Source organism: Toxorhynchites rutilus, chromosome 3 (assembly GCF_029784135.1).
Source record: "Toxorhynchites rutilus septentrionalis strain SRP chromosome 3, ASM2978413v1, whole genome shotgun sequence".
Lineage (NCBI taxonomy): Eukaryota > Metazoa > Arthropoda > Insecta > Diptera > Culicidae > Toxorhynchites > Toxorhynchites rutilus.
The window spans coordinates 240,668,234-240,693,987 of record NC_073746.1 but is presented as its reverse complement, the minus strand read 5'-3'; the positions used below and the strand labels follow the sequence as shown (position 1 = coordinate 240,693,987).

Genomic DNA, 25,754 nt, shown 5'->3' with positions numbered 1-25,754 from the left:
TAAGGAAACATGAATGTAATAACGAAAAATAAATTTTGGGCGGGACGAAGTGTGCCGGGGCAGCTAGTATTTAAATAGAAATTAAACCAGTACTTTCAAACTCTCTAGTCTCAAACTAAGTACTAACTATACATACCGGGAAAAGGCGTAAAAACACATTTGAAAACGAATAAAAGTAGTACTGTATAACAAGATTTTCTTCAAGATTTTTTTAGTGCTTAAATTTTTGATGAAATTTTTTTTTTGATAATATTTCTCGATACATCATAGTTAGATGTACTTTCAGTATTTTTTAAAAATTTTTATCTCGAAGCTATCGAGAATAGCGTGCAAAAAATTTAAAGATATGTTTTTTACCATAGATCCTTTGGTGAACCTCATAGGGATTGAAACAAAATAGTCAAAAATTGTTATTTGGTACCCTATACAATATTTTCCATAGAGTGATTTGGTTTGGAAGAGCGTTTTACTGCCCTTCCGGACGGCGGTAAAAAAAATCATACAAAATACACAAAATGATCAGTAAGTACCAGGAATTTTTTATTTAAACATACCGTGCATGCGGGAATCGGTTAATTTTTTTCTTATGTTGGTACGACCACATCTGTCAGGTTTTAGTGTCAACCGATCATTAGTGTCTGCCTGTACGTCGCAAACGGTCGGAAATGTGGGCCGACAGTTCTTGAATTTTGTCAATTTGTACATCTCAATCTTTTCCAAATTGAACCTAGACCATCTTCGGAAGAGAATCGTGAAAATCTTCACCGACTTTGAAGACACCTACGACAGCGCAAAGCAATTTAAATAGTGTTCCGAATATGACACCATAAATAGCTAATTAACAGCATGTAGTCATAGCCATAGCCAGGTTGGTCCCCATAGACATCATCTTGGCGGAGGACAGCGAGTGCTATAGGAGGAGGGGAACCAGAGGAATCCGGAAGCTAATGAGGGCGGAGTCGATGGCTAGGTGGCAGCAAGAGTGGAGTGCGGCGCAAAACGGCAGGTGGACACACAGGCTCATACCGACACTAATGGGCTGGGTGAACAGGAAACACGGAGAGGTAAATTTCCATCTAACGCAGTTTTTGTCTGGTCATGGCTGCTTCAGACAGTATCTGTACCGGTTCGGACACGCAAGATCGCCTCTTTGTCCGGGGTGTGGAAATGTGGAGGAAACACCGGAACACATCGTATTCGAATGTCCCAGATTCACCACAGTGCGCGAGGGGCTGCCTACCCTTCATGCTGGGAACATCGTTGAGGAAATGTGTCGTGATGAGGGCACCTGGAACGCAGTAAACAGTGCAATCGTATATATCATGTCCGAGCTACAGCGGAAGTGGAGGACCGACCAGCATGCGGATAACGCCTGACCATAAGAGATGAACAATCGAGACGGCTGTAGTACCGGATAGTCCCCCCCCGAGAGCCACCGTGACGGAGTGCGCGTCATGTTGGAGGACACTACCTAATCGGCGCTCCGCTGGGAAGAGAAATCCTGCGAGGGTGACTGTGACGGGGCGCGCGTCAAGTTGGAGGGCGCTTCCTAATCGGTGCACGTCTCGACAGGTAACCGGATACTGCCACGGAGAAGAGCAAAAATGCCTGCCTGGCAACGCCTGATCGTGGCCTGGATGGAGAAACACTGCGAACGTTTCGAAGGAGCGAGCATCAAGGATGAAACCATGATCAAAATGGTGCATACCCCACGAGAGTAGCTGTGACGGAGTGCGCGTCATGTTGGAGGGCACTAGCTAATCGGCGCTCCGCTGGGAAGAGAAATCCTGCGAGGGTGACTGTGACGGGGCGCGCGTCAAGTTGGAGGGCGCTTCCTAATCGGTGCACGTCTCGACAGGTAATCGGATACTGCCGCGAATGACTGAAAAATGCCTGCCTGACAACGCCTGATCGTGGCCTGGATGGAAGAACACCGCGAACGCTCGAAGGAGCGAGCATCAAGGATGAAACCATGACCAAAATGGTGCATACCCCACGAGAGTAGCTGTGACGGAGTGCGCGTCATGTTGGAGGGCACTACCTAATCGGCGCTCCGCTGGGAAGAGAAATCCTGCGAGGGTGACTGTGACGGGGCGCGCGTCAAGTTGGAGGGCGCTTCCTAATCGGTGCACGTCTCGACAGGTAACCGGATACTGCCGCGGAGAACAGCAAAAATGCCTGCCTGGCAACGCCTGATCGTGGCCTGGATGGAGAAACACCGCGAAGGATGAAGCCATGATCAAAATGGTGTATACCCCACGAGAGTAGCTGTGACGGAGTGCGCGTCATGTAGGAGGGCATTACCTAATCGGCACTCCGCTGGGAAGAGCAATCCTGCGAGGGTGATTGTGACGGGGCGCGCGTCAAGTTGGAGGGCGCTTCCTAATCGGTGCACGTCTCGACAGGTGAGAAATCCCGCGAGGGTGACTGTGACGGGTTGCGCGTCAAGTTGGAGGGCAATTCCTAATCGGTACACGTCTCGACGGGTAAATGGATGCCTGCGAAGAGGACATAAGCGCAGTGGAATGAAAAGCGAATAGAGAGAAAAAATGTTGAGAAAAAGGGAAGGACAACGCTAGTCAGCGTTGAAAACTCGAAGAGTGCATGAGCACAGCCGCCCCCTGAAGTAGTCGCCTAGATGTGGTCCCAGGGGAAATAAGGCAACGAGTAGAGGGCTTGGTTTTTGTGGGTGCGATCCCCACTCGACGTCTGGGTTAACCCTTCCCAGATAAGGCTGGTAGAGCGTTCCTCACCTCTATAAAAAAAAAACTTGGTTCTCAAATGGGGATCAACATAGGGTAGGAGCCTGCCTGTTGGTCTCAAATGTTCCTATCTCACGCCTCCACGAAGATCATATGACGACATTTTTAGATCGGGCGTGAACTGGAAACACACACCTGGTCTTGGCTCCGAGAACGGGTGTCGAAAGTGGCTAAGTGAGGGGGTGCGAGCGAGTCAGAGCGCTATATCTCTCCCGGGGAAGGCCTCCCGGGTCATGGAGGCCTTGCCAACCCGCTGTCTCCCGGGCAAAGGAGATACACCCAACAAAATGGAGCTACGATCACGAAGAGTAATTAGAATGCGATCACCCGAGGAGGGTCCCCGAACTGGAGCTGGTCCTGGAACGGGCGTAAGAGCGAGCGGCCAGCGGCTGGAGGGCGATGTGCAAGAGCGGGCCACCAGCCGGGTTCAACCGGATCATGTGGACACACGAAATTAATGAATTCGTGATCCGCGCCTATTACATCTGCACTGCTTTGGAGACGGACATGAGCGGTCGCCCTCGAATACTAACAATGTTCGAGGAAGCGTATCCAGAGTTCGTCGGGAGGCTTGATCAGAACGCGATGAACGCGAGGCGTAGAGCGATAGTACGCAACAACATGCTCTCCCAAACGCAAATCGACGAGATCAAGCAGCAGGTGCAGAGAGAAATAAGCTCCAGGAACAACAGAGCAAGCGATGTGTCGAGACGAAGTTCAGTACGGCTGAGCAATTCATTCGCGAGTGGGGCACGCGAATCAGCACCAGTGGAGGCCACAGTACAACAACCCCCTGAGCCGGAAGACCCACAGCCAGATCAACAACTACTACGCGATCTGGTCTTCCACTACGACGAGGCGATCTCACAGTTCCGCGACACAGACCCATTGTCGCGCCCCAGGATCCCGAAGTTGCAGCATTCCCGCAGGCTGACAAGTGCAGTAAAGCTCATGAACGAGCACGTTCTTCCGCTGCACTTGGTTGATGCTGAGAACATGGAGGAGCTGCAACTGAAAGTTTACTGTGCTGCTGTGGCGACCGCCAAAAGTTTAGGATACCGTATTAGGCCAAGAGGCGGACTGCTCCAACATCTCCGTGAAAGGCTTGAGCCTCCATGGCGAAGGAGATTGGAGCAACGGATCCTAAACAAGCGCGGCACAAGAAGCTGACCGTCGCACATCAAAAGATAGCTGAGTGCTTCAACAAGGTGCTACGTGACCCACACAACCTCCCTGAATTCGCCACCCGTGGCGTCACATTCCTCCTCCCGAAAGACAGCAACACATTGAACCCATCAAAGTACAGGCCGATAACGTGCCTATCGAGTCTGTACAAGATATTAAGCCGCATCATAACCGCCAAAGTTTCTGCCCACTGCGAACAACACCATATCATCGCAGAAGAGCAGAAAGGATGCAGAAAAAATACGCATGGCTGCAAAGACCAGGCCATCATCGACGCAGCCATAGTCGGCCAGGCGGTTTATATCCAGCGGAACCTAAGCATGGCCTATATCGATTACAGGAAGGCTTATGACTCCATACCTCACTCGTTTCTCGTCCGGGTATTGGAGCTCTACAAAATTGATCCCGTCGTCGTTAGGTTCCTGCAGCATGCGATGAGGCAGTGGAGCACGTCTCTGCACCTTAGTGATGGGGAAAATGTGTTGCAGTCTAGAACGCTGCAGATAAAGAGGGGGATCTTCCAAGGCGACTCTTTCAGCCCGCTTTGGTTTTGTCTGGCACTGAACCCCCTCAGTAGGACGCTCAATAGAAACGGTCATGGCTATAAAATAAGGTATGGCGACGGCGCCCACGAAGAAGTGACCCATACCTTTTACATGGACGATCTCAAGGTCTACGCTGATTCACGTCAGCGTCTAGGTGTAGCTATCCGGGTTGTCGAAGAAATAAGCAGGGACATCTGTATGGAGTTCGGCCTCGACAAGTGTCGCTGTGTCCACCTGCTGAAAGGACAACTTACCGAATCCGGAGGCTACGAGGTCTATGACGGCGAGTTTATAAGAGACATGGTTCGTGGCGAATCCTATAAATATCTTGGATTCCGACAGCTCACCGGGATTCGCCACTTCGACATCAAGACGGAGCTGCGAGACAAGTTCTTGAGTCGAGTGAACTGTGTCCTGAGGACTTTCCTCAACGCGGGGAACAAGGTAAGCGCGATCAACACATTCGCGGTTCCCCTGCTGACCTTCAGTTTTGGTGTAGTCAAATGGAGCAAAACTGACCTAGAGGACCTTGAGAGGAGGATGAGGAAAGCATTCAAAGAGGCCGGAATGCACCATCCTCAATCGGCACTGGAGAGAGTTTCACTACCACGCAAAGAAGGGGGACTTGGAATCGTCGACATTTCTGCACTGTGTGTTGCCCAGGTACGACAACTGCGCGAGTACTTCGCAGAACGCGCCAACCAAAACGCGCTATACCGGGCTGTCTGCGCCGCTGACAGAGGATACAGCGCTCTGCACTTGGCGCAAGCGGAGTACCAACTAAACTACAATCTGCAGACAGTGGAGGAGAAGATTGCAGCTTGGAAGCAGAAGGCAGTGCATGGTGCCCACCCCCATCAACTGAACCGGCCACACGTCGACAAGGCCGCATCTAATCTGTGGCTAACGCGTGGTGAACTCTCTTCAGTAGTAGAAGCCGACATGATAGCCATCCAGGACAGGATAATGCCGACGAGAAACTGCAGGCGGTACGTCTGGCATCAAGACGTTGATGACATTTGCCGGATGTGCCATCAACCAGGTGAAAACATAGAGCACATTATGGGAGGCTGTCCCGTTTTGGCCAACCCAGCCTACACCGAGCGCCACAACAACGTGGCCCGTATTGTTCATCGACAACTGGCGCTCCAATGTGCTCTGCTGGAAGACAACGTACCAAACTACCGGTACCTGTCCTGGAAAATGACCGTTTCAAGCTGTACTGGGATCGCACTGTTCTGACCGACCTCTCGATCCACCACAACCGCCCAGATATAATGGTTTACGACAAGAGCGACCGCAAAGTCACCATCATCGATGTCGCTATTCCACTGAACCAGAATCTGGAGGAGACCCACGGTCGCAAAATCTGCAAGTACCGACCATTGGCCGTGGAGCTCAAGGAACTGTGGAGGCTAAGGGAGGTCCCAAGAATTGTTCCAGTCGTTCTCTCTGGAACTGGAATTATCCCGAAGACACTTCTGGAAGCGCTAAAGGTGTTGAACATCGAGAAGGAATTGGCCGGCATCCAAAAGTCGGTCATCCTTAGCACCTGCGCGATTGTCCGACAATTCCTCGGTCAGGACTAAAACAGCACGAGCATGCAGATACGTGCATTCCGCAGAGCCTAGTCCCCCTTTGGCATTCAGAAGCCCGGGGGCAGGTGAAAATTCTGGCTAGGTTCGCCTAGTTAAGAAGTGAGATAAGTCTGCCAAAAAAAAAAGCATGTAGTGCAGCGTGAGTATCTCAAATAGTTCTAGCATATTCTGACTTCGGCTTAACTTAGTACAGTAGGCTACCATTTGAGGAGAGAAAATTGATCATATATGTAACGAACTTCATTCGGTTCGACCCACATATCGGCTTCCTTGGCAAAGTTGATTCACTCGACATTTATGACAGTGAAGCAATAGGGCGCCCTACTAATGTGCGCGAATATTGGCTTCAAACTCTGTTGAAAAATGTTCGAGCACGACATGATTACTCTATGTAGTAGTATACGGATCGACATAGGTGAACAGATTAATTCCTTTTTATTTTACTGTTTCCGGCTTCCAATGGAAGATTATCATTTAAAACTTACAACGACCTACGAAATCCCCACATTTTTATCAGTCAGTACAAGATCAATGCCCAGAAACATTTTTATTGTCAAATCTAAAATTTTTGGAGTGGACCAGGTAGCCAGGCCAGGCAGGTAGGAAACGTATAATAACGTTTATGTAGCAAAGGGTGTATATCACATTGAAGCGACCATGAATTGCGTTATGTGACGGAAAAGGGTTTCGTAACTATTCCATGATTCACCCGAAAACAATGCACAGCTCAGCGCGCCATAATTACATATTCACTCGGTTGTTGCCCGCATTTATCGAGTAGAAATTCAAAGCTTATGTCACGCCCAAATTATAACTTCCGCTTTAGGATTATTGCACTAGCTCAGAAAAAAACTGTCATGTTCTTATCATGCGGAATCAAGGAATCAAGCGACGAATGTATCAAATTAAATTACTTATAGCGGTATATCAAATCAATTTGAGGCCCGTTTGGAGCTTTGGTTCAGCCCGCACCGACATTGCTAACAGAGACGTGACCCGGCGCGAACTACACATCGGCGCATATTTCGTGAGACTTAAGTGTCAGCTTATCTTAAGAGGTGTAATTTCAGCACGTACTATCATGGTATGTTAGAAGACACATCATCTATCGTGTGCTGCGAGCTGATTATCTTTTTAACACGTGACGAATGGTTTGTTTTGCATTACTATAGGCATGAGAATTTCAATTTGATTATAATTTAAGCGCTCTGATCATAGTTACTACATCAGATGCAGATTAGAATATTGAATAATGATTTTAGCCGTACTTTGCACTCTAATAATTCATTCATTGATCGTTTTCCTATTGAAAAATGTTATTATTCACACAGCATTTGTCTAATGAAAATTTCCTCTCGCAGGTTTCCTTCTTGGGTTCGTCAGTTCCCTCGAGCTGTACATGACCCTCCGTGTTATCATTGGTTTCGCCTCGATGTCCGTGGCTGTGGTGAGTTTCGTGCTGGTCGTGGAACTCGTCAGTGGAAAATACCGGACGGTGGTCGGTATTCTGAACATCCTACCCGTTGCGGTTTCCTATATGCTGGCTGCTGGTATCGCATACGTAACACGCGACTGGCGAATCATGCAGTTTGTCATAAGTGCACCCGGAGCAATTCTGCTTTCTATCTGGTTCTGGCTCCCAGAATCACCCCGGTGGTTATTGGCTAAGGGAAGAATTGACGAACTGAAACTTGTTATTGATAGGGCTGCCGAAACGAACGGATTGAAACTGCCACAAAATTACGAGAAAACGCTCAATGGCGAAGAGCAGGATAGCAACCACGAAGTAGTATCTATTTTTGATCTTTTCCGAATGGAGTTCCTACGGACAACAGTTATTATGCTCATAGTGTGGTTTGGCATCGTGTTAATCTACTTTGGAATCACATTGCACCTCAGCAATTTCGGCGGAGATATCTATATAAATACCGTAAGTTACATTCCACATAACTAATTCTTCTATTCCAGTCTCGAGAAAGATACTATAACCTTGTAAACACGTAAACCTTGTTAAAAATAAATACATAAATCTAAATGATCAAATTAGGAGACATCGACATACAAAAGTCAATCAACGCCTAATTTCCTTCTATACCTCACAGCTTCTCTGTCCCCAGAAGGGTAGCTAATTCAAAACTAATTAATTGAGATTATCGAAACTAATTCCAGTCGATGGTTAAATAATACACCCCTCCTCCCACACAAACACACACACGTACAATCCAAGAAGTTCATACCGAAACTTATTCCTCCGTTTTCTCTGTGTTCCCCTGGTAGGTCCTCGCCGGTGCCGTCGAGTCGATCGCAATCTGTCTCAGCATCGTGGTCGTGCTGAAGCTTGGATTACGTAGTAATTTATTCCTGTACATGGTCGTTGCTGGCATCTCGTGCATCGTGATGAATTTCGTTCCGGATGGCAATCTTTGGGTGATTATCACGTTGGCAATGATAGGTGAGTATTTTCTCCGAGAAAGAAAGGGAAAGAAAACTTCACCCCAGTCTCTAACCACAAATAACCTATGTGACATTCAACTGGAGCAAGTTCGGACCCGTTCGCGAATAGCGTAACATTATCAAAACTATCGAATAGAGCCATGATGATTTTATATGTTTTGTCTATTGTAAAAAGCTTAGTCTATTTTGCAATAAAAATTCTATATTGAGTTGTTTGGAAAGTCGTTCCGACGACGCAGCCATCAAATCATTCGATTTGTATGAGGATTGTCATGTTGACACACTATCTTTTGATCAATTCTAACCTTTTTCGATGGTATTTCTATAAATATCGAGTCTATGAGCGGAATTTAAACGGTTCATGTTATTTACAACAACAAACTTTTAGTATTTGCTTTAAAAATGGGTACCTTGAAAAGTATTACCAGGGAACACTCAGCGATCACCTTGGTGTGGAGGTAGGTTGATGAATCATAACATTTAAAAAAAATTATAGGAGGTTGTGTCCAAAATACGACCACATTGTTGACGTAGAACTACGCTGTTATATTATAAAAGTCGCTTGTTTAAACCTTGGATATTATTCTATAATGCTGTGAAATTTTAGAAACAACTACTTAGTATAATAATCTCTGAAATGTTTTTTTCATTGTAAAATCAGTTGACGATAATTGACTGATGATTCATTCTTGCCTTCGCAGAACAATACACTAGCTGATCGTATGTCGCAATTTGTTTCATGATAATGCATTAAAAATTTACCTCGAACGCTATTCCGGTGGCCTTTTTCGCAATTGACATAGACTTGCTTTGAAACTACTAGGAACATAAACACCTCTCATCATTTTGCGCTATTCTCAAAAGAAACACTTCTGTTTATATTACTGGCCTCGAAAAAAGTTGCATTATTTTCTCATACTCGAGATAAGCGCAGCTGTCACCCTTAGTGGAGGAAGTTTTGCTACTGGCAAGCGAAACCTAATCACATACAACATTCCAGAACGACATTCACTTTCTTGGTGATTAAACAAGCCAAATAATCTCTTTTTTTTAATATCAACAACCTCGAAAACAGGAGCATTGCTTCATTATGATCAAGACCTAGTTGAAGGCAGTTTTTCGCCTGGCACGCGAACCCAAATAACTTATAACATTCCAGTACGACATTCAAGATGCCTGGTATTCCCCAAATGATTTTTTGGCGTACAACCTTAACGCCTGCTTCGCCATAACGTCAGTTTAATGCATTCATGCAATGTCAAAAGCACCAACGAAGCCCTTATGATGACGGAAAAAACAAACAATGTTAACTGCTTGGAAAAAGACTGAATTATGCCACACAGCTTGTACTCTGCTATAACACCCATCGATGCGAATTCGCTGATGAGTTTGTCAAGAGCAACCGCCTTCACCACCAGCGGGGGAGCTTGATTTTGGTTGCTGCCTGGGTAACGGCGTTTACATTTTCGCCTACTTCGCTGTTGTTCGATGCGAAGGCTCGATTCAGTGTGAGCGCTTTTCACTGCACCAACATCGCGTGCATCAATAGATGACGCTTGCCTCGAAATTTTATTGCCCCTGGCAATGCGTTCGTTATTTGCAGGGCTCGAGCCAGCCTTCCTCTTCTTATTTCTCATCACACACTATGCGAAGCATCCAATTTATGACACGGAAGAAAAAACACACGATACGAATAACGCGAAAAACGAACTGGAGAAACCACACAACGATATCCAAGTTGAATTACCACTGGTGGGGTCCAATCTTAGATCGAAGCGCAGCGAAAGCAAAGTGAACTGGATTGCTCAACAGTCCGATGCCGAATGAAGGTTTGCCTTATTCTATTCTATTCTTTGTTTTTAAGAGGCTTTAAACTTTGCAGTTCATTCGCCTCTATACGTTTGCCTCAGCGAGATCCACTGTTTATACTCTAGGCAAAAATTCCCCTTCATTCTTCTTCTTTTCCTTTGTTCATGGAGACCTTAAATCCTACGATTTCCCCTCCGTTGGTCGTCGATAAGTTGCTCGTTATTGACAGCTCTGTTCGCGAAAGCACACAAATGGACAAAACAAATGTATGGGAAAATGGAAACGCTTAAAGTTTTCATGAATTTTAACCATTTACAAACCAAGGGATTCTAATGTATAGCATATTAAACAAATCTTAGGGAATTTCCGATTCGTTTAGTATGTAAATCGCCAAAATCCGTTCGCGGCAAAAATAGTTATTAACGTTAACTTTATTTCATAAAAACGTGACCTGTTTTCTGATTTGGCACCCTTAATGAAAGACGTACTTCTACGTCAAAAAATCAAAGGCTTCAATGCAACGAAGCAAAACATGTATAACTACACGTCAAGTTTTGAGTAAGAACTAAGGTGTTTTACGTTATCATAAACAGTCCAATTAGATTCATCAAAATTTTCATCAACTTTAACTGGCGTCAAGCATTTTCCCGTCAAATTCAACCAGTTACATTCCAATGAGTATATTTTTTTAAGAATTGTGACTATTCAAACATTGCTAAATTTTACTAGGAATATTATTTTTCTCTGATCTGATGTCTCATTACTACCGTGGTACCGTGTCGGGAAAGCAATTTTTTATGCGATAGAACCTTCTCTCCGCTTAAACACAATAAAATTGAATTGCAAATTTTAATTGTTTGTTCAGAGTACATGCAGTCCTCTCAAAACATTTTCAATTTGGTGGCGAATCTAGTTTCCAGTGTTTCAACCCCAGCCAGATCATGGAACTCTGATGTTCTTGTCCAGGGCGGAAGGTTAAGGATCATTTTGAGGAATTTGTTTTGGCTTCGTTGGAGTTTGAGCCGATGCGTCTGGGTAGAGTTGCTCCAAATAGGCATGCCATACTCAATCACCGGTTAGATGATTTGTTTTAGACAGCAAGTTTGTTGATCAGACACAGAGAAGACTTTTTATTAATAAGTGGATATAATAATATGATCATTATACCACACTTATTCACAATTTGGTCGATATGTTGTCTGAATAACAACTTACTGTCTAAGGTGATGCCGAGATATTTTACCTCATTGGACCAGTCTATGCATTATCTAGAATGATCCTGAGGTTAGCAGGTGGAACAAGTCGCGGAGATTTTGAGTATGGAAAAATGATGGTCTGGGTTTTCGCCTTATTCACACGAATTTTCCAGTTGTTGTAGTATTCACACAAAACATCAACGCCCTGCTGGAGCTTTGCCGTCAGAGCACGTGTTATTCGTCCCTTATAGATAATAGCCATATCATCTGCGAAAAGTGATAATTGGTCGTCATCTGGTAAGGGAGGAATATCTGACGTGTATATTTTGATCAGCAGGTGTCCCAGAATGCTGCACCCCTGCAATGATGTTTAGTTCCTCTGAACAGACATTATTCAGCGAGACCTTGAATATTCTGTCTGAAAGGTAGTTTCTAATTATTTCAATAAGAAACACTGGAAAATGCAGCTTAAACACCAGACCATCATGCCAGACATTGTTGAATGCCTTCTCGACAGCCAACAATGCCGTTGCGATTATTTTGGCGACTGCTTTGTTCCGCCTGATGGTGTTTGTTATCCTGATGAGCTGATGGATCGTTGAACGGCCTCTCCTGAATCCAAACTGCTCACCAGGGAGAACATTATTTTTGTTGCGAAAGCCATTAGATTAGTTTCTCAAAAACCTTGGAGAGAGCAAACAGTAAGCTGATTGGGCGATAGTTCCCAGCTGATTTTGGCACTTTTCTCGGCTTCAGGATGGGTACAACTTTAGCTAACTTCCACCTCGAAGGGAAGTAGCAAATTTGTAAGCATCGATGCAAAATATCCATACAAACTGGAGCTTAAGTGTTTAAGTTCCAGGTTGAAGATGTTATCAAAGCCGGGAGCCTTCATGCATGTTTTTGGAGGCTTTTATTTTAGCTTCCATCTCTTCAGCGGTTGCTCTCTGCTCATGAACATGGTCTGCCCTGGGCGAGCTACAAAAATGCTGACCCAGCGCATTAGCTTTTTCAGCGGGGGTTATTTAGAGATCAGGACCTGGAGGACTAGGAATGAGGGATGGGATAGGCTTAGGTTTAGTCTTGAGAATTTTAGTTAATTTTCGATATGGGCGGGAATGGGATGGGAGCTGGCTGAATCTTTGTGAGAAAATTTTATTTTTGAGGTCCAAGGTTCTGGCCTGGATCAATCTGTTTACTGCTGAAACTACCTCCGAAAGATATTTCGAAATCTAATACTATATTTTGTACTAGCTGTACTCTCATATTTAATACAGAATGGTCGATTTTCATTAGACACTTAATTTCCGAAACGCACTATGGCCTTATAAAAAATCATATTTCTTCATTTTTTGCTATTTTTTATGTCGTAACAATATTCCTTGAAGTGAATTATTGTGTCCTACTTTGAGCTCAATCGGTTTCATACTTTTCGAGTTTTTGACGCGAACATTTGACAGCGCATTTTCATATACAGCCATTCCATGTCAAACCGATATAGTGGTTCTCAGATTATCGTCAAAAGTGGTAGTTTTGTTCTTTATCGCAAATTATCAGACCAGTATTTTTTTATTTTTTTGTTAGGAGGACCATTTCCATTTTAGGGTGGTCCGAAAAATCGATTTTTTCATATTTTTGCCAAAAATGACTTTTTTCCAAAATTCATAACTTTTAACCCCTGGACCAATTCAGATGTTCGACATATTAAATTAAAGCCAATTAGCCAATTTTTTGGGAAAATACTACAGTTGCCGAAAATTTGAATTATGTTTTCGTTATTATTGATTGTATTTGTTTTTTATAGTTTTCATGGTCTCGGGACCAAAGGCACTATATTTTTTTATATTTTTTCCTGGAAAGCAGAGGATTTTTCAAATAACATATCTCGAAACCAGGGAAGCGTTTTTTAGTTTTTAAGTTATGATTTTTCAAAGCTAAGCGATGGTCCAAAAAATCATTTTTCCCTTATTTTCCCAACAATGACTTTTTACAAAAATTTATTACTTTTGAACGATTCAGATGATCGACATATCAAATTAAAGCCTACTAGCTAGCCTTTTTTAAAAAATAACACACTTGCCAATTAATTGGATTATAGTCACTTACATCCAGTCTAGTCGCATAGAAATATTGAACGAAAACCGAAAACATGGTAACTTTGAAAAATCATAACTTAAAAAGGAAAAATAACACCTCTCTGGTATTTGGATATATTATGGGAAAAAAACCTCGGACCTTTAATTTGATATGCAGATGATCTGAATCGGTCCAGTAGATCAAAAGTTATGATTTTTTGTAGTGGAAAAATGGAGAAAAAAAAATGATTGTTCAAACCATCGGTTAGCTTTGAAAAATCATAACTCAAAAACGAAAAAAAACGCCTCTCTGGTTTCAACATATGTTATGTGAAAAATTCTTAGCTTTCCAGAAAATAAATATATAAAAAATATAGCGCTTTTGGTCCCGAGACTATGAAAACAATAAAAAACGAATACAATCAACAATAACGAGAGCAGAATTCAAATTTTCTGCAGTTATAGTGTTTTTTTCAAAAAAGACCAGGTGATTGGCTTTAATCTGATGGGCCTGATTCTCGATCATTTGAATCGGTGTAGTAGTTCAAAAGTTATGAATTTTTGAAAAAAGTAATTTTTGGAAAAAAGAGAAAAAAGTTGATTTTTCGGACAACCTTAAAATGGAAATGTTCACCCTAATGTAAAAATTAAAAAATACGGGTCTAATGGTTTGTGACAAAGAACAAAATTTCCACTTCCCACGAAAATCTGAGAACCACTATATCGGTTTGACATGGAATGGCTGTATATTTCTTTATCATTACTGTCGATATTTTTCTTTCGAATGAACTGGTTGGAATTTAAATTTTAACTTTACTCAGAGTGTTCGCATGGAAAGAGTTTGTCTGCCAATTTAATTGAATAGTTTCTGCGACTTCGTCGATGAACATCATGAAAAATTGCTTGAGCATGGTAAAGTACTATTCCTTTCTCTTAGATTTTCTATCGAAAGGACCCTTCCTACTTTCATTCACAAAAAGAACGTCTTGTTATAATACGCGATTAATTTGGAAACCCGAGTCGCAAAGTACAGTTATTTTTCACCACAGATCGTCAGTGTCCTTTCAAACATAGGTTGGCTTTGTTCAGACAATATTGCTGAAATTGTTTTTAACTTTGATTATTTTATTAGAATTTTTCAACAAAATAGGATAGAAATGTTTTTGACTAATGAGGTGCAAATTATTCTTGAAAGTCTAGTTGATTCAGGTAAAATACAGAAGGCAAAATTTCCTAAAACTATTTTAAAGTAGCATTAGTAAATATCTTCCTGTTCAGATAGATTAAAACAGTTTGTATGATGAGCGGACAATGATTAAAGGAATTATTAATGAGATAAAAAGGTGTATCAAAGATCCGTGGCTGTTGTAATAACTGAACTTTGATCTAGAATTTGACAAATTTTATGATGAAATTTCAAAAATCATGTTCTCCTTCGTAAAGTTCTGAATATATACTTTCGTTGTAAAGAACAAAGCAGTTACATCGAAGAATGTTTGATTGCTTTCTTTTTTCACGATGTCATTCACTCTATAAAATTGGATGTGCAACATAACTTCCGTTTTAAAAAATAGACGACGGAGACAGATTATCGTGAAGTGTCAACATCTGTCAACCAAATTGTGTTTACAAGTCATTGAGTTTTGTGCAACTAGTTCAATTTTGACTGAGTTGAGAATGTCGAGTTGCGTTGCAAATAAACACCACATGCGGGAAGTTTAGATTTTCTGTTTCCACTTGAAAAAATGGTCATATAAGGTGACTCGGATAGATTTTGTAGGGAGTGGTTTGGGCGTTTTGAAAGTGGTGATTTTCATGTTACATTCAAAAAGTATCCGGATCCGTTGATCCGTTTAAAGCTATTGCATAAAAACGTCCAGATTATGCGACCAGACACGAATTGATTATATAACATCATGACAACACTCGGCCTCATATTACTGTTTATGTTAAAATCTATATTGAATTCTTTTTTTTACGCGACTGATGCGTGCGCCCAAAAAATAAAATCATTTAAAAAAACGCGTAATTTCAGAAATCACGTAAAAAAAGATTGCCCCATCAGCGGTGTGCGCTCGTCACAACCACACTCGCAAACGCTCTCACGTAAAATAAAAAAACGCAAAAAAAAATGCGTAAAAAAAGAATCCAGTGTATTTGGAAAATAATGGGTAGAAAATTCTGGTTTAGGACATCCTCCTTCCGACTACCATTTGTTTTAATGGACGCAGAACGCATGGAATACGCTTCAACCCTATCGATACGAGTGTCGTCTATAGACGACATCAGGGTGATACTGCACATCGATCACACCAGCGTGATATGCATACTTTTCGGCGCAGTGCTCCGCTCAGCAGTAGCCCTCCGACGGAGCACACTGCCGTAGTGAAATGGTTAATCCAGAGCAGGCTATCAAAAATTGGCTGGATTCGTTCTTGGTTTCAAAGAATGAACGCTTCTTTCGCGACGGAATCCGATAGGAAAAAGAAGATGTTAGCGATGACCAATACTTAATGTTTTAATTCATTTTATTATTGAAATAAATGTGTTTTTCATGTAAAAAACGGAACGAATTAGGTTGCACACCCTATATTATGATATAAAAGTTTCCATGACTTACGTGTCCCGTTTTCAACTGGTGGTATCGATATCTCAGGATCTACTCGACCGATTTTTTATCAGCATGTAAAAATAAATTATCTAAAGCGTTACATAGCCGTTTTTTCATATCAATTTTTATCATGCTGGACGCTCGATGATTCGACGCATCGTGTAGTCGACTGACAAGCTACGAACCTCCAATGTCGAGTGTCGAATATTCGCGTTGGAAGGTAATCCGTTCGTTATGGATTACCTTCCAACGCGAGTGGCACTAGTCAAAGGATTTTTGTCATTCGTTGATTCGGCACACGATGACATTCGATACACCGCTACACGATTCGTCCGAATCTATCTTTGACAGATTGGTTTGTTTACAAGTTTTAGATGAAGGAACTATGAAATTGATTCATAAAATTCAAAATATTCGGCAAAATATTGCAGCTTAATAATGTTGATTTCAAGCATTTTTAATTTACAGCCCGATATCAGTACAATTGCTACGGCAGCAATTTCAATACTCGCATCATCATCCAGTTTCCTAACGTTTTTGATGGTAAATAAAAACAATAAACATTCGATCCAAATACTCGCCGAATGTTTGGACCGAGTGCATTGAATCGAACATTCACTTCACCGTGTAGCAGCACATTCGTCACAACATTTGTCGATTCATCGAGCTAAATGTTTGAGTCCAACATTCGAGTGAAACGTTGTACGAATCGTGTAGCGCCCGCATAACTCATCGTTTTGAAGCGACAGAACCAAATGACGATAAGCAGGCACAATATCATACATTTCCACACAACCAAAACTATATATTCTCAAACAAAATCACGAATGTGTCGAAGTGGTTAGTTCATCGTTTATCTAAGTTCGTTCATAACGTTCATAACGTTTTATATACTTCGAAAATACGGTCACTGCTGGAACCAAACAACGAGAACTTAAATAACACTTACAGGGAAATGGGGGGAAATTGAAAAAAATGAAAAAAAGTCACTTTGTACACTGCGCTACACTTGTTTTCTCTCAATCAATAATGTTTAATCATTATATCAAGCTTCAAATTACCAAATATATCATGAAATAAAAGAGATGATTTTTGGACATTAAAATTTGATGCGGGGTGATTTGGACCGTCTGTGGGGTGATTTGGTCCACTGTATGTTTCATCGAAAAAAACATACTTGTGTTTATGTAAAGTATTTTGGGATAATGTTACAATCAGTAACAGTGTTCTGGGATCGATACTAGGTGTCTTGGCATGATTCCAGACCAGAAGAATCACATTGAGACCTTTTCGAATCCTGCATGAATCTTTTCACTGTTTTTCGAGCATTTTCGCATTTCGAGTTTAGTCAAAGAAAATCCGTTCTTGATGGCCTGTGTTGCTTTTTCAAGCTCCTCCTTCTTCCAATGATGTCTGTCCATCCTTTTTCGTAATTCCGCGACATCTGGAATCAATCAGACCAAAGAAAAGCTTCAAACCTGTAGGACCAATTCACCCCACAGAAGCGTGTCCATGTCACACCACACAACATGCAAACATTGAAATGCAATTAATTTCATTCATTGTTATCAAACTTACAGTTTTGCTGCATCAAGTTGTTCTTTCTCTGTAGGCGAACAGAACTGTACAGCATAATACACAAAAGTGTGTTTAATCAGCGGAAAAAACCTTAAAACCACAATCGAAAAATTAACATTTTCTGACAATCAAAGTGCTGTGTTCATGCTACCATTTACCTTCACTTATGAAATTTAACCAATTTTTTTTACGTTAGGTACATACGGTTCAACAATAGAAGGAGATGGCATTATAAAAAAATCCAAGTTGAGCCGTACTTTTTGAGATATAGGGATGGTCCAAATCACTCCGTATGACCAAATCACCCTGTGTTGCCCTAATATGAATCCTGGCTATTTTATTCTTCCGCCATCCGAAATTCAGCGCGTTTAGAGTTTTTGTTCGTACGCTTTTGAAAATGAAAAAAAGATTTTCTAAACAACACAATACAACAAAGTTCGTTTCAAATTAAAACTTTTTGGATGCATCGTTACCTATTGTTTGTTCACTGACTTAGAGAGATACATATTTGTTATTTATTTCTAAGATATTATCTAGATTTTACTATATTTTATCCAACCGAGAGGTTTTAACCTCATAGATTTCAACCAGCCTCCGAAAATCAGACTATTAGGCGCATATGTTTGTCTTGCATCTCTAAATTTTGGTCACATTCTGTCAAATATTTACAATATGTTCAACTTTCAAAGTAACACGTTGCGTAGTTTATAGATAGCATTGATACGTATGTTGGTCCCCCACCTCAAACCTCTCTTGAAAATGACAAACCCGAAAAGGGATGGAGACGGACAAAAACTTTTAGATTCGATGTTACGTACGTGACACTGCTTCCCATCGTAATTAATTAATTACTTGAAAATCTCAGTCAAGTAGTGCGGCGTGGCTCGGAGAGTTACTTTTCATAGTCCCAACCGGGCTATGAATAAAGCACAATTTGGATAGAGCCGCGGAGTCGAGATGGGAAAAGATTTGGTGTGTACATTGAAGTTGGAGGAAGGATATCTCCTCCAGCATTTGCATAACGTAATTTGCATAATAATAGAAATTTAGTACAGATTTGCATTCCGTATTCACTTATCCGTATTCGTTTCCACCCTTTTATAATCCCAGTGAAATGTGCTGTCGGAGCATGTAATGCAATCATTCCCACCTTCACCGCCTATCAATATCCAACGACTATGAGGAATCTCGGTGTGGGAGCCGGAAACTTCGCTGCCGGCGTCGCCCTAATCATTGTACCGTACCTATGGCTGCTGGTAAGTAGTGCTCGAATTTGTACCTTTTTTGACTTACGTTATATGTTTGCTTAACTTCCTTGTCTACGAGATTATAACAAACTTGTTCCAACATGTTGTTTTGTTCATTTTCATGATTAATCGATATTTGAATCGAAAAAAAACTCTGTTTCAAACATCATCAGATCCCAGACGAACTGATTTAAATGTTTTCTACGCCTCATTGAACATTTGCCTCCATACAATGCTATCCGGTGTTTCCTTTTTCTATAACTTTTATTCCCCTACAAAGCTGGTTTTATAATTAATAGATAAACTAAATGTATATAATGATCAAACAACGGATACTTCTTCTAGGTCGTATAGCTCTAGTATGTTATATCTGTTTGGAGACACCATGGTTAACTTTCTGTAACGCAATACACCTAATATTTGCCCCATTTAATTACTGTTATTCAGCCTGATTAAGCCCCATGTAATTAATTACAATTATTGTCCGATTCAAATGATTCTACCTTCCCAATCGAACAGTTATCCCTTCCGATCGTTGCCGAACATTCAATACAGAATATTGATAGAATCCATTCATGTGTAACCACCTTCCTTTGTGCTTCCCACAGGAACATACCGACCAGTACCTGCCCATCACGGTGATGGGAGTGTTCAGCATAATCGGTGGGCTGTCGCTAATTGCCCTCAAGGATAAGCTAAGCAAGAAACATCGCCAACGCAAGGGTAGCGGAAGCAGCGACACCTACCACCCACACTCCACCGACGAAGGAGAAACGAGGTAAGCGTAGTTGCCTGTTGGTTGCCATTGATGTTACCGGGTGGATGCGATTGGCATCTTAATGTCGGCACGCGCATCGAAAATTGCCTATGTTCGGAAAATCACATTCAGTATTCATGGATGCTCGAGAGTTGGGTGTTTTGATCTCGAGCAAAAACTGTATGGAACAAGGTTGGAACAAGCGACAAAACCTATGAATGGATATGCTGATCGCTATGATGACACCACCGATTGATTCACTTTTTTTGAAATTTATGTAACTTATTTAATTTGATTTAAATGGGATGTTTAAGTTATTATAGATTAACAAAAGTCCATAGTTTTAGCAAAACTGAATAGTAATTTAGTATGCTATTTGTATTTTACCATGTTATTTTGCGTTCCACTGTACTCTCATTTCTGCAGGAACAAATATTAATGCTGCGATCGCTTTACAGGGGTCATACCTTTTTTAACTCATTTTTGTCTACTTTTAGGCGCAATCATGAAAAACACCAACCAGGGAACGGCGCTGAAAAGGGAATAAGCAATCTTGGCTTTGCACAAAACGAGAGTATCTTCCTGTGAGCGAGGGTACAATTCGCCATGTGGTCATTTTCCATCCCCACCAGGGAGGAGGAATTTTCCGGTGAGTTTAGTAGTTGGTGAAAAGTTCATCATACGTGACGATAGAAACGTGCATTCAATGAAACTGCGGCAAAGCGTCAAAACGTCCAAACGCGCGAAATGATCAAAACAATTACAAAGTATGATCAATGTGTGATAATCGAACCATAAATCACATTGTGGATAGCATCAATTAGTGAGGCATGTGCGGTTATAATTAAACAATGTTGTATGTTTCATATACAGGAAGTTCATGTGCGTATTAATAGAGCTGGCTGGCATCGTGGCTACGATACTTATGTTCAGTTTAGTTCTTCGAATTTTACCACTTTGTTAATAAATGTAAACTTGATATTGAGGCAGATAGTATAACTTGTCGATTTAACTTTTCTCTCTTGCCGAAGTGAAGCTCCCCCGAATGAGTTGAGATTGGGTGATAATTAACTTAATGACTAATTTATCAAGATAGCTTAGGAAATCAATACATAGAGCGCCTGGTTTCGCGCGGTTAGGATCACGTCACCAGACAGTATTTTAGTATGAGCGTAACTGTTACGAATTTATCATGTAAATATATTTAATCTTACTATCTAAGTTTGGCAATAAACGTTGCTACCAAGCTGTGTATGAATATCCATTAATCCGAAAATACTAAATTATAAATGTTACTAGCTGTACCCTGCCACGCTTTGCTGTGGCACATTGCGGTTGCATGGTTGAGTTGAATTTTTCAATTTTTCATTACTTTTCGAGTTTTTGACGTGTACACAAACGAATAGAACATTTTTGTATATATAGAGATATATGAGGGAAATAGCTAAATTTTAAATCAATTCGAAACATAATTTCAGTTCAAGATTTTGTCAAACACTTGGAAAAAAAGATGTTTCCATCACATAGAACTCATATTTAATACGGAATGGTCTATTTTTATTATGAGCTTAATTTCAGAAACGCACTATGGTCATATAAAAGATCATTTTTCGCCATTTTCTTCAATTTTTTATACCGTAACAACATTCCTCGGAGTGAAATGTATATTGTGTCCAACATTGAGTTCAAACGGTTTCGTACTTTTCGAGTTTTTGACCCGTACACAAACGAACACAACATTTATATATATATATATATATATATATATATATATATATATATATATATATATATATATATATATATATATATATATATATATATATATATATATATATATATATATATATATATATATATATATATATATATATATATATATATATATATATATATATATATATATATAGAGAGATTATAAAAGTTTCTTCTCCAGTGGTACATCTACCTCTATAAATCACATGTTTTTTTTCTGTTTCAATTTATGATGAAGATGTATCAGCAAAGGTGCCCAAAGATCTAAATTTACTTGGAACACAAATCCAGCTATAATAGTTTATGATGGAACTTTTCCACTTAAGACGGCTCACCTATTCTGTGTCATCGATCATCGGTTATATGAATAAACAAATTTATAACTATAGGTTTCCCGAGCAAGAATAATTTAAATAAATTGTTTTGGGCATTTGGAAATAGATTCAGAATATTGACGTAGGACTACGTCTTTCATTTCTATACTGGGGTGTAAGTTCAAACTTTCGAAATCGAAAGCGTTACGCCGGAGAACGAGATTTTGAGTGTTAATAGCTCCTAAACAACTGAAAGAAATAGTATGATAAACACTTCATTCGAAAGATAAAATGTCTACGCGTTATATGCTTGTTACTTTTTGATCCAAAAATTTGTTTCAATAGCCCTAAAATTGCTTTCAAAACAGGTTATTGAAATCACACCAATCCAGCCGCCGCTCGGAAATCCACTCGGTTATGATTGCGCAACGATTGAGGTACGATCGCTGGAATGGATGGATGTTTCCCAGACTTGAAAACCATGGATCCAGGGGAAATCGGCATTTCAAAATAGATGCAAGCAGTGGTTACTTTTGTACTCGCTTGCGTTTCTGGAAATCGGAATGTTTCCCTAACACAGACTTCAAAACCATGGAGCCAGGGGAAATTAACACATAAAATTAGATGCATGTAGCGGGTACGTATGTCCTCATTTGCGTTTCTGAAAATTGGATTGTTTCCCTAACACAGACTTCTAAATCGTGAAGCTTGGGTAAATCGGCATTGCGAAGTAGATGTGAGCGGCGGGTACTTTTGTACTCGTTTGCGTTTCTGCAAATTGGAATGTTTCCCTAACACAGACTTCAAAATCATGAAACATGGGAAAATCGCATTGGAAAATAGATGAGAGCTGCGGGTACTTTCGTACTCGCATGCGTTTCTGCAAATCGGAAAATTTCCCTAACACAGATTTCAAAACCATGGAGCCAGGGGTAATTGTCATAGCAAATTAGATGCAGGCAGCGGGTACTATTGTACTCGGATTGACTATGGATTTGATATGTTATGATACGGTGTAGTGAATATGATCGAAGTGGATATTATATTACATATCGAAGAAATCACAATTATAAAAGCGGCGTTATAAAATTATTTGTTTACGAATGCTGCAATCGATCGTCGTTATTGAGAAGTTGGAATTGTTGGGAAGGGGGTCTTATTTTCGCTGTGTAATTCCAAGGAGGAATCCATTCCTTCTCAAGCGTTAATAATCCTCCTCCGGATCAACGATGATTCCAATTGTCGGGGCTTGGGGAGTTTGTACTATTTGCTCTGGGTATTTCCGAGGAGGAATCGGTTCCCCCTTTGAACGTTAATAATTCTTTTCCGGCTAAACGAAGTGGTATGATAATCACTTTATTCGAAAGATGAAACGTCTAAGATTTATATGCTTGTTATTTATTGATTGCTAAGTCAACATTAGTCCTACGTCCACCTTGCGGTTATATCAAAGATATAACCCACTTCTAGTTTTTCTTTTGAAAAATCAATTTGTTTTCCGAACATGTTTTTTTCTTGCTCGTGAGACATACAAGATCTTGTTCAACTTGACGAATGGGATAGATTTTTGCAAAACAAACATTATTTATCTATTACGAATAATACGACTGGTATCGCGATCATCACAATTGATTTTTTCACGTTTCTATAGAAACAATCATGTTTCTTGTGCATTTAGTGAGAAAATTAATAATAACAGAGTACCTTAGAGTACCAAATTCTACACCTAATGTTCTCCCAACATTATTTGGTAGATTTCGTCACTACATCTTCGGGCTATATCAGGGATGGCCAAATGGTAGTCCGCGGTCTACTGGTCGCCCACGTAGGTATTCCTAGGGGCCCGCCAGCTGGTCTATGATAGTGTCACCTCCAAACGCAATGGATTAAATGTGCCTTTGGCCGTGATCGTTTTATAAGGTATTTATGCTAGCCTCAATAAACACTAGTAACTACGAACAATTTCAACAAAGTTTTCTCCAAACATATCATTTGCTAAATGACCAATTAAAAATGCTGGAAACATCCGGCATAAGAATTCAAAAATCAATGAAAACTATTTTTTTTGACGTACGTTTTTATTACGGGTGTCAAATCAGAAAACAGTTCACGTTTTTATGAAATTAAGCTAACGTTAATGACTATTTTTGCCGCGAACGAATTTTGACGATTTACATACCAAACGAATCGAAAATTCCCTAAGACTTGATTGTTATGCTATATATATATATATATATATATATATATATATATATATATATATATATATATATATATATATATATATATTACAATCCCCTGGTATGTAAAAGATTTAAATTGATGAAAATCAGAAGCATTTCCATTTACCCATACGTTTATTCTGCTCATTTGTGAGCTCCCCTACCCGTGCCGTCAATAACGAGCAACTTATCAGCGAGTAACGAAGGGGAAAAATCTAAAGTCTCCGTGAACAAAGAAATAAAAAAATAAGGAGAATGAAGGGGAATATTTGCCTAGAGCCTCAAGAGCGTGCAAAAATATTGGATCTCACTGAAACATTCTTCGTGAGAACACCGACTAGACAAACTCGTTGCTGGGCGGGCTGGAAGACGAGGATCGAATGCCTTTCTCAAGGCAAAGAGGGTGGAGGAGTAATATGAGGAAACAATAAAGTTTTCCAAAAGCCTTCCTCAAAGCTAGAGACGAATGAACTGAAAAAGTTTAAAGTCTCTATAATACAAAACCTAACCTGGATATCACTCATGCAAACCTTCAGTATCTGTCTAGATACGAAGCAATGAACATCGCTTGTTCTTCCTTGTTTTGCGTCATCACATGTCTTCGTTTCGGATTGACCTGTGGACGCGACCAAATTACTTACTCGCTGATATCTGTGGCATTGCAATCATTACATCAAACTGACGCCATTCCAATAAGGTTCTGAACTACACAGTTGTTAGGTGAATCATCAAACTAGGCTATCATAGGCTCACCAAGAAAATAATTGTTCAGGAATTTTGTGTGTGATTTGGTTTCGCATGACAGTAGCAAAACTATCTACACCCAGGATGACAGCTAAGCTAATCCAGACCGGAAATATTAATAGTAACGCTATGCAGTGTGCATTGGCCCTGCAACGACGCAACAATCACCTAATATTTTGATGCTATGATGGATGATTGTTTGGTAGTGAAGAAGAATATTTGCGCTAGGGTATGAATAATGGATCTCTTCTGAGGCAAATATTTAGACTTTTTCATTATTCGAAGCAATTAACATCGCTTGTTTTCCGTCATCATAAGGGCTTCGTTGGTGCCTTTGGCATTGCATCAATGCATCGAACTGCTATAGTGAAGCAGGTGTTAAGGTTGTGCGCCATATAATTTTTGAGGTATATCAAGCTAAACCATAGTGAATGTCGTGCTGGACTGTTATGAGTTATTTGGGTTCGCGTGCCAATCACAAAACTGCTTTCAACAAGAATGGCATTTGCGCTAATCTTGATCATAATGAAGCAATGCAACTCTTGTCGACGTTATTAAGATTAACAGAAAGAGTTTATTTAGAAAGAAAGTAAATATCGTTCTAGAATTTTGTATGTGATTTGGTCAAATTACCAAAATTACAGAGACACGCACAGTCTGTGAGACCGTACGCGAGTATACGAGTTATGATTTTGCGCGTGAGTACAGGTGGGTTAAGACTTTTATTTATCGTCTAGTACCACATTCATTTTCTAATGACTTTTTGATACTGACAACGTTGGTAGACCGCAGCATAACATTTTAACTATAAGGCGCCCGTAATGCCCAAAAGTTTGACCACCCCTGGTCTATATCATATTGTCGTAATTCTTGAATTATTAAAAACCAATCCACACGGATAC

General features: G+C 40.7%; 1 protein-coding gene across 1 annotated transcript in view; it reads left to right on the top strand.

Moving 5' to 3' along the window:
• The window catches only part of LOC129779894 (organic cation transporter protein), a 66,371-nt gene extending 45,308 nt beyond the window's left edge, over positions 1–21,063 (top strand). Inside the window, exons 3-7 of the mRNA XM_055787651.1 lie at positions 7,452–8,020; positions 8,368–8,542; positions 18,924–19,069; positions 19,669–19,838; positions 20,315–21,063. Coding sequence (XP_055643626.1) covers positions 7,452–8,020; positions 8,368–8,542; positions 18,924–19,069; positions 19,669–19,838; positions 20,315–20,405 — 1,151 coding nt within the window. The 3' untranslated portion in view covers positions 20,406–21,063. The remainder of the gene's footprint in view (positions 1–7,451; positions 8,021–8,367; positions 8,543–18,923; positions 19,070–19,668; positions 19,839–20,314) is intronic.
• The last annotated feature ends 4,691 nt before the right edge of the window (positions 21,064–25,754 follow it).